General features: G+C 46.1%; 2 protein-coding genes across 2 annotated transcripts; both read left to right on the forward strand.

The window, feature by feature from the left end:
* Positions 1-282: 282 nt before the first annotated feature.
* On the forward strand, positions 283-3,070 carry GT037_010002 (spindle pole body component alp6; the record flags this gene model as incomplete). Its single annotated transcript, XM_038935049.1, has 2 exons — positions 283-490; positions 540-3,070. The coding sequence occupies 2 exons, from the start codon at positions 283-285 to the stop codon at positions 3,068-3,070; spliced, it is 2,739 nt and encodes a 912-aa protein (XP_038782463.1).
* Positions 3,071-4,040: 970 nt separating this feature from the next.
* GT037_010003 (acetyl-synthetase-like protein) lies at positions 4,041-7,315 on the forward strand (the record flags this gene model as incomplete). Its single annotated transcript, XM_038935050.1, has 3 exons — positions 4,041-4,282; positions 4,345-4,664; positions 4,734-7,315. 3 exons carry the CDS (start codon positions 4,041-4,043, stop codon positions 7,313-7,315), a joined length of 3,144 nt encoding a protein of 1,047 aa, XP_038782464.1.
* Positions 7,316-8,943: the final 1,628 nt, after the last annotated feature.

Below are 8,943 nucleotides of genomic sequence, written 5' to 3' on the forward strand. Positions count from 1 at the left end.
GGCAGTTCGGTTGTGACTGATGATGCCAGAAAGTGACTCTGCACAATAGGCGGAGCCTTTCCATATTGCATGTATCGATACCGTGCTTTCGATACGTTCGAAGAGTTATGCGTCCTGTGCATGTTCAGCAGCAAATCTAGTTTCTAAATGAAGTGACGATGGTGATGTGGTGTGCTGTATCGGAGGAGGAATGACGCGTGGGCTACATGTTGGCCGACGCGCACGTGCGTCAACCCCGCCGATGTCAACACCAATGGACTCGTGAATAAACAACGCGCCAACATGGCAACACTCCACCGCGAGCGCGTCGAACACGCGCTGAACGAGCTGCTGGTCCGCATCGTGCCAGAAGATGCCAATGACGACGAAGAAGCGGCAAACCAGCGCTTCGAGGACGCTTACGACTTTGCCATTGACGCGCTGACGGAGGCGGGAGATGCTTCACTCGTGCCTGATGTGCAGCACATTGCAAGCCTGATTGACCGCAAGGGTATGTGAGCATGTTGAGGTGCGCACCATTGTCAGCTAATGCGCGACAGTCTCGGGTCCTCTCAACGACCAGCGCAAGAGCGCCCGTCTACACAACCTCCTCGCACGCCTGGAGACACAGACCGTCTTGGACCAGAAATGGCGCATGCTGTACTTTCTCTACAACCTGTCCCCCAACGCCGAAGCCTCCCAAGACCCCCGCCCAGTCCAAGACCCGCGTGGCTTCTCCCGCGAACCCACGACGCCTTCCAAACGCCAGAGCGTCGCTGCCTCGTCACATGCCTTCCAAGATGCCTTTGCAAAGCCCGGCCTGACCCAACTGCCCGTCAATGCCGGCTCGCCCAAAGCCTCTACGTCCACTCGCCCATCGCCAATGGCCGACAAGCCAGAGAAGCGAAGAGAGAGGCGCCCCGACACCGCCAAGGACCAGCAACAGGCGAATGGAGGCCACGTAGAAAAGGCAGAGACGGGGCCCTCAGAACCCATCCTGTTGAGAGAGCTACCCTTCACGCTCCAAGGCTACTCGTCCACAAACCTCACCTTCCCTCTATCGACAGCGCTCAAGCTCCCTCCGACCCTCCCGGTGCCCCTTGTCAGCCTGTTGCATACCCTTGCTGAGCCTGCCATACTATACAAAAACCTAGCCGAGTTCGTCGAGGCAAACGATGGAGGTCTTATTGAGCAAAGCTTCCGCGCGGCTCTGGCCAAGGAGCTGAGAGCATACTTGGGGCTTGTTGCAACCTTGGAGGGACAAATCAAGAGAGCGCTGGCACAAATGAGCGACGCACCAACGCAACAGGGTATCAGCAAGGCCGGTGTCACTCTCAAGCGATGTGTCATCTGGATAAGAGAACCGACCATGGGCTTGCGACTGATGAGCTTGATGGTGGAAGAATCCAAGAGCAAGAAGGGCGGCGAGCTAATAGCCCTCATTCATTCCTTCTCTCTCAACCACGGCGATCCGTATGTTATGAGCTTCGCCGAGCGCCTGCTCTCGGACGTCACTCGACCCTTCTATGATATGCTCCGCCAATGGGTCTACGACGGCGAGCTTGCTGATCCCTTTGGTGAGTTCTTCGTCTCTGAACAGAGCGAGGATGATATCCTCGAGGCCAATGGGAACGAGGGGAAAGGAGGTGCTACGAGCGTCTGGGAAGACAAGTACAGACTGAACGACAAGATGGTCCCTACAATCGTAACCAACGACTTCGCCAAGAAGGTCTTCTTAATCGGCAAGACTCTCAACTTCATTCGCTATGGTTGCGGAGATGCAGCATGGGTTGACAAATACTCCAAGGAAGCCTCAAAGGAACTACAGTATGGCGATACAGCCAATCTCGAACGCTCCATTGGCGATGCCTACAAGACCACCATGGCCCGCCTAATCGATCTGATGGCGAACAAGTTCAAGCTTTTTGATCATCTCCAGGCTCTGAAGCAGTATATGCTACTGGGCGCTGGTGACTTCATCGCTGTCCTGATGGAGTCGCTGTCGTCCAACCTTGACCGGCCAGCCAACACACAATATCGGCACACCCTCACTGCCCAGCTCGAGCACGCTGTTAGGAACTCGAACGCCCAATTTGACACTTCCGACGTACTACGTCGCCTCGACTCACGCATGCTGGAGCTGTCGCACGGGGAGATTGGGTGGGATGTCTTCACCCTTGAATATAAGATCGATGCACCCGTTGATGTCATCGTCACACCCTTTGGCTCCAAGCAATATCTCAAAGTCTTCAACTTTCTCTGGCGTGTTAAGCGTGTCGAGTTTGCTCTTGGTTCAACATGGCGTCGGTGCATGACTGGTGCTCGCGGCGTTCTCGGTACTGTAGCTGATAAAGTCGGATCAGATTGGAAGAAAGCGCGCTGTGCAATGGCTGAGATGGTTCATTTCGTCAATCAGTTGCAGCACTACATTCTCTTTGAGGTCATTGAATCATCCTGGATCGATTTACAGGGAGCGCTGAACAAGCCGGAAAGCACATTGGACGACATGATCGAAGCTCACGCTATCTATCTAAATAACATCACGCGGAAAGGTCTTCTTGGAAGCTCAAGCATCGACTTTACAGGTCAGCTGCACGAGCTATTAAAGACTATGTTGGCATATAAAGATGCAGTAGACGGCTTGTACTCCTTCTCTGTGGCTGAATTCACCCGCCGACAGGAGCATGCGGCCAAGATCGAGACCCGCACAGCAGCAGGTCGCTGGGGTCTGTCTGAGAAGGACAACTCGTCTGCAGACCCTTTTTCTCGATCGCATTCGCGCGCAGCATCTCGCCAAGACGAATCGCCTTTCCCGCCACCTCTGCTCAAGATTGGAATGACAGGCTCGGCCGAGGACGATGTCTTACCGGCATTACAAAAGCGTCTAAGTCAGTTGACGGAAGACTTCCGAGCCAGAATCAGCATCTTGTTGGGTGATCTAGTACACTCGCCTGACGGTGAACTGAAGATGCTGGCTGTTAATATAAACTTCAACGATGTTTACAAGCCGGAGCGGAGACGGAGAAAAGGTTCTCAGAGATCAAAAGAGAAGGAGAAGGAAACGCCAAGGGTTGCACCCTCAGCCGCGTAATGTGATAGAGAGTCCTGTGTTTAAGGCGATATTTGATACCCGTGTACTTTGATCCTGCGTCGTAATACACCTGACCCTTCCTACTTCATACCAGTAATCACCTTGTAAATTGTGGCGAGCGTAATCGCGAATTCACTCAAATGGTCGAGTAGGACACTTTAGGCGTTGGGAGCACACCGCTATGCTGAAGGACAACAAAGCAGAACCAGCCTCGTTCCTTTCAAGATCCGAACCAAGCTTCGTGGCGCCGAGCGGGCCGCGCCTGTCAAGGCTTGTGTACCGGTCGCTTGCTTTTAGTGGGTGCTGCGATTCTCGGATATAAAATGGTCAGCTTCCAGAACCAGAAATGTCGCTCGGCCGAGGTGATGTGCACAGGGATGTGCTTGGCTGCGTCATCCATACACCACAACTTTGAACACTAGAACTGACGTTAATCCAGCGTAATGACGCGCTCTAAGTTACGCCGACAGCGAAGCTATTACAAACATCAGAATCAAATTGACATTGTTCTACCTACATGAAGCAGCTGTGCTGGTTCTGTTGATTCGTACGAGTTGGCCCACTGTAGCACATTGCGCAACTTTTATGCCTCATGCTCCACCGAAGTTCTTCGGAGAAGAATCGGCATGGCGATGGTACGCTCTTCCGATGAAACATGACGGCATCCTGTAGGGTTGAGGTCTGCGCTGGCGTACCCGTTCGATTTGACGCGTTACCTCCGACCGTGATATATGAAGGCCGTTTCCCTCCAGTGAACGATATCACAATCAGGTCATTACTTAGCCTTCTGCTCTTACAACCAGTCACTGGAGTCACAAAAGGACCTTGAGAAATTCAATAACCAATCGACGCCTACCCGAGCACTTCACAGCATCTTGTACTTATCAGCATTCCTCAAGCCCACTTCCAAAAGCAATTTTCGTATCCACACACTTTACCAACCTGCAGTCCGTAAGGCGCTCTGCTCAACATGGTAGCTATACAAAAGCAAAAGCAACAAGCAACAGCTATACCTGATTACATCGACGCTGCAGCCGAGTCCACCTCTACTTCGACTTGGGCTATTGTCCCACGCTCAACTACCAGTCTCGAGGAAGGATGGCATCATTTTACGTATGCGGATTTTGCCCGCGCTGTAAATAGCATGTCTCGTTGGATTGAGAAGACATGTGGTACTGCGAAACAAGCAGGTCAAACTATCGGGTATATGGGGTAAGTTGCCAATATTTCCAGATCATGATGTTCTGGCGTTACATGCTGACTGACCGGAATAGTGCGAACGACCTGAGATACCTCGTGGTGCTAGCTGCAGCCCTGAAGACAGGCTATGTACCATTATTCACATCACCGCGCAATTCACTCGAGGGACAAAAATCACTCGTGGAGAAGACAGCATGTACAATCTTCTTGAGCACAATAGAGACCATACCGCAGGTCGAGGTCATTAAAGATGCAGTACCTAGTCTACAAGTCTATCAAGCGCCCGCTACGGCAGAGCTGCTTGTTTCAAGTCTTCTTGCCGAGCACTACAAGGGAAGACATAGTTGTGATGTGACGGCTCCCAGCTTGATCTTACACACTTCAGGTTCAACAGGTATGCATAGAATTACCACGAGATACTGCCAACATCAACACAGACCCTTCTTACTGACGAGAAATACAGGTCTTCCCAAACCAATCCACTTGACCATTGGTGGCCTCAACTCTGCGTACGAGCAAGCCCAGCTCGGGCCGGAAGACGGTGTCGAACAAGTGAGCAAGCCATTCCTAGCAGACACACGACCAATGCTTGCCGCTGTGCCCTTCTTCCATGCAATGGGTATCATCGTCGGTCTGCGTTCCCTTATGAACCGGGGCACGTTAGTCCGACTGCCATCAGAAAAGATGTTGAGTGCGGGCTTGGTCATGGATGTGATCGAAGCCGTGAAGCCTACATCCGGTATTTTTCCTCCATCTGTCCTGGAGGACATCTCAGCAACGCCTCAAGGCATTGAAGCACTGGGAACGTTGGAGACCGTCTTCTTTGGTGGTGCGCCTCTCGCTTCAGAAAGTGGCAACAAAATTTGTCGGGTGACAAACTTGATGACTGTCATCGGTAGCACAGAAGCTTTACTGATACCTACAATCGTCCCATCCGTACCAGAAGAGTGGAGCTACTTTCATTGGAGCTCCGCCGCTGGTGTGTCTATGGAGCCCGCGGAGAACGACCTGTTCGAGCTGATCATCAAACCGAAAGACACAAAGTACCAGGCGATCTTCCATACATTCCCCACGATAAAAGAATGGCGTACCAAAGATCTGTTCAGACGCCATCCGTCAAAACCTTATCTGTGGAAGTACACTGGGCGACGAGATGACATCATCGTGCTGAGCAACGGCGAGAAGTTCAACCCTGTGCTGACGGAGAAGCTGCTCGAATCACATCCTTGGGTCAAGGGTGCCCTCGTCGTCGGCCAGGGTAAATTCCAAGCTGGTCTTCTCATAGAACCAGAATGGTCACAGGCCCACGCACAAGATCCTTCCGCATTGATCGATCAAATTTGGCCGATGGTCGAGCAAGCAAACCGCGAAGCACCTGCTCATGCACGTATCTATCAGACTAAGATCGCCGTTGCGAAAGATGAGAAGTCGTTCATCCGAGCTGCAAAGGGTTCTATCATTCGACTTCAGACTGTTGCAGCGTTCAAGGATGAGATTGAAGCTCTTTACGCTGATGAAGGGTATTCCAGCGACCCCAATCAGGAGGCTGATAGCGATGTCGCACTAGAGAGTAAGATCCACGCGGTGTTCTCACGTGCTCTTCCCTCCTTCCAGAATGACACGCCCGATGACATCGATGTTTTCAGTCTTGGCGTTGATTCGCTTGATGTGCTTGCTCTCACTAATGCGCTCAACAAGGCTGTTCGTGGCGCTGGCGTAACTGCTTCGACAATCTACAGCAACCCTACCGTCAAGCAGTTAGCGGCGGCGCTGTCGCACAGCGCGAGCAAGTCTAATGTGCAGCATGCCCCGCCACCGACACGAGAGGAGAAGCTCAGTGCTATGGTGATGAAGTACACCAGGACCATGGTGCGACCGAAGAATATGAATGGTCTACTGACACGTCCTACCAGACAGACTGTCATCCTTACAGGATCTACAGGAAGTCTTGGAAGTCACATTCTAGAGCAGCTGCTTCGAAACCCAGATGTTGAGAAGGTTTACTGCCTGAACCGTTCGGACAACGCCGAGACACGACAAAAAGAGTCGTTCACCAAGTATAACCACCCGATGGCTGACTTCAATAAGGCTGTGTTTTACAAGACAGACTTTGGTGTTGATCAGTTTGGCCTTAAAGACGCCACGTACCAGCGTCTCCTTTCGACCGCCACTGCGTTTATCCACTCTGCTTGGTCAGTCGACTTCAACCTCTCACTCGAGTCGTACGAAAACACACACATAGCCGGCACTGCTCGTGCCATCAACTTTGCGCTTGAATCACAGTACAAAACACCTATCGTCTTCATCTCATCGATAGCGAGCGTCGGCAGCTGGGGTAGCGTCGCACAAGATGACTCTGGTGTTCCCGAATCCAATACAACGTTGTTCGACAGCACAATCACTCTACCACAAGGATATGGCGAGTCGAAACATGTCGCAGCAGAGATACTGGCCACTGCATCTCATCGTCTGGGTATCAAAACTGCCATTGTGCGCGCTGGACAACTTGCCGGGCCAAGCACGCAAGCAGGTGGCGCCGCGTGGAACCGACACGAGTGGCTGCCGACTATCGTGCACACAAGCAAGGTGATGAAGAAGTTGCCGCGTACCTTGGGCAACATGAACCGTGTCGATTGGGTACCCATGGACATTGCGGCAGGGACGGTCATTGACATAGCCAATGCGACGTACTCCGAGTCCGAGTCCACGCAAGTCTACCATCTTGCAAATCCGCATACAACAACATGGAATGAGTTGTACCCAGTCATCCGAGACTACTTCAGGAAAGAAAACAACGTGAGCATGGACATCGTCGAGTACAGCGACTGGGTTGACGAGCTGGCACGCATACCGCAAACAAAGGAGAACGCAGAACGTGTACCGGGGCTCAAACTGCTGGACTTCTACGAAAGTCTTGGGATGAAGGGTATAGGATTGCCAACGCTGCAAACACGCAGAGCCGAGGCTGCCAGCTCTACTCTACGCGAAGGAAAGGCTATAGATAGACGTGTTGTAGAGAAGTGGCTTAAGCAGTGGGCGTTCTAAGTCAGAAAGTACATTAGTTATATATAAAAATATGAATTGCAAAGTTGAGATCCTATACATATATGTAGAATAAACCTTACGTTATTGTTAGTTTATTACTGCTAAGGAAACTATAGAACCTTCTATATCTAGGTGTTTTATATATATAATATAATTACGCGTTAAAGGTTTTATAATACTAGCGCTAGATAGCTTCTCTACTACTACTACTAGAAGTATAATAGTATTCTATAATAGATATATTACTACTATATATTCTTTAAGATAGAATATTTAGAATATATCTTAGAAACTAAATTAAAGTTCAAATTTAGAAACTTTAGAAGGAAAGTTTTATTAAGATATACTTAATATCTAAGAGCTAGAATAAATCTAATCTACTAGATAAGTTTAAAAAAAATAGGAGGAATTAAGTACTAATAGTATTATTCTTAGATAATAAGCTATATATAAACTTATATATATATCTAAAAAAACTATATATTATCTTAAAAGAAAATTATTAATTTAATTAACATACTAGTAATAAGACACAGGTATAACGCTATTAAGTTATACTATATTATATTATAGTAGAAGTATACTTCTAAATACTTACTTAGCTTTACTATATATAGCTATATATATACTTATTTAGAAACTTATTAATTATAACTAAAGCTAATACTATAAGTTTTATATAGTTTTAAAGAGCTACTATAAAGTTTTAGAAAGTTACTATAAAGCTTAATATTAAAATAAAAGTATAGTTTTATTAGAGATAACTATAGTTAATAGTAAGTAACTAAAGTTTTAAACTATAGAATTTAAATTCTAAAAAGTATTTAAATATAGACTTAAATATTCTTGTTTTTTCCAACTTCTATATTCTAATATTTTATTTTTAATATATAGTAAGTTCTTATATAAAACTATATTATAAATATAGAGTAACTAGTTATAGAGAGCTCTATAGTTAGCTTAATAATAATAATAATAATAATAATAATTATAAATAATACGCTAATAGCTACTTATTAATATAGTAAAAATTATATTAAGCTTAGTATAGACTACTTTAGAAGTAGTTTTAAGTACTAAGTATAAACTATTATATAGTTAGTTAGCTTATTTAAGTTAAGCTTAAAAGAGCTTAGAAGTAAGTTAAGTAAAAAACTATTTATCTTTAAAGTTCTTTTTATTAGTACTCTTTTTATATAAGCTAAGATAAATATAAGTTAAGAAAATAAAAGCTTTACTTATAATTAGAATATAAGAGTAAAGTAATTATATAATATAGTTATAGCTTACAGCTTAAAAATTAATAAGTAAAATAAATACTTCTAGAATATCTTTAATAGTTTATTTAGTAGCTAGCTAGACTTTATTTATACTATTATTTAAGTTTTAGAATAAGTATAATAAGAAATAGTTATAAATATATAGTAGATACTAATAAAGTAGTAGATAATTAATTTAGTAACTTAAATAGCTTAAGGGATAACTATAAAGAAATTTAATAGACGTATAACTAATATAGTTACTTTAAATAATAGAAATACTACTAAGCTATAAGTATTTATAGCTACTTAGTAGTAATTATAATTATAATTATAATTATAATAGTACTTATACTTACTTTAGTAATA

This window comes from Alternaria burnsii (assembly GCF_013036055.1).
Source record: "Alternaria burnsii strain CBS107.38 chromosome Unknown 701, whole genome shotgun sequence".
Classification (NCBI taxonomy): Eukaryota; Fungi; Ascomycota; class Dothideomycetes; order Pleosporales; family Pleosporaceae; genus Alternaria; species Alternaria burnsii.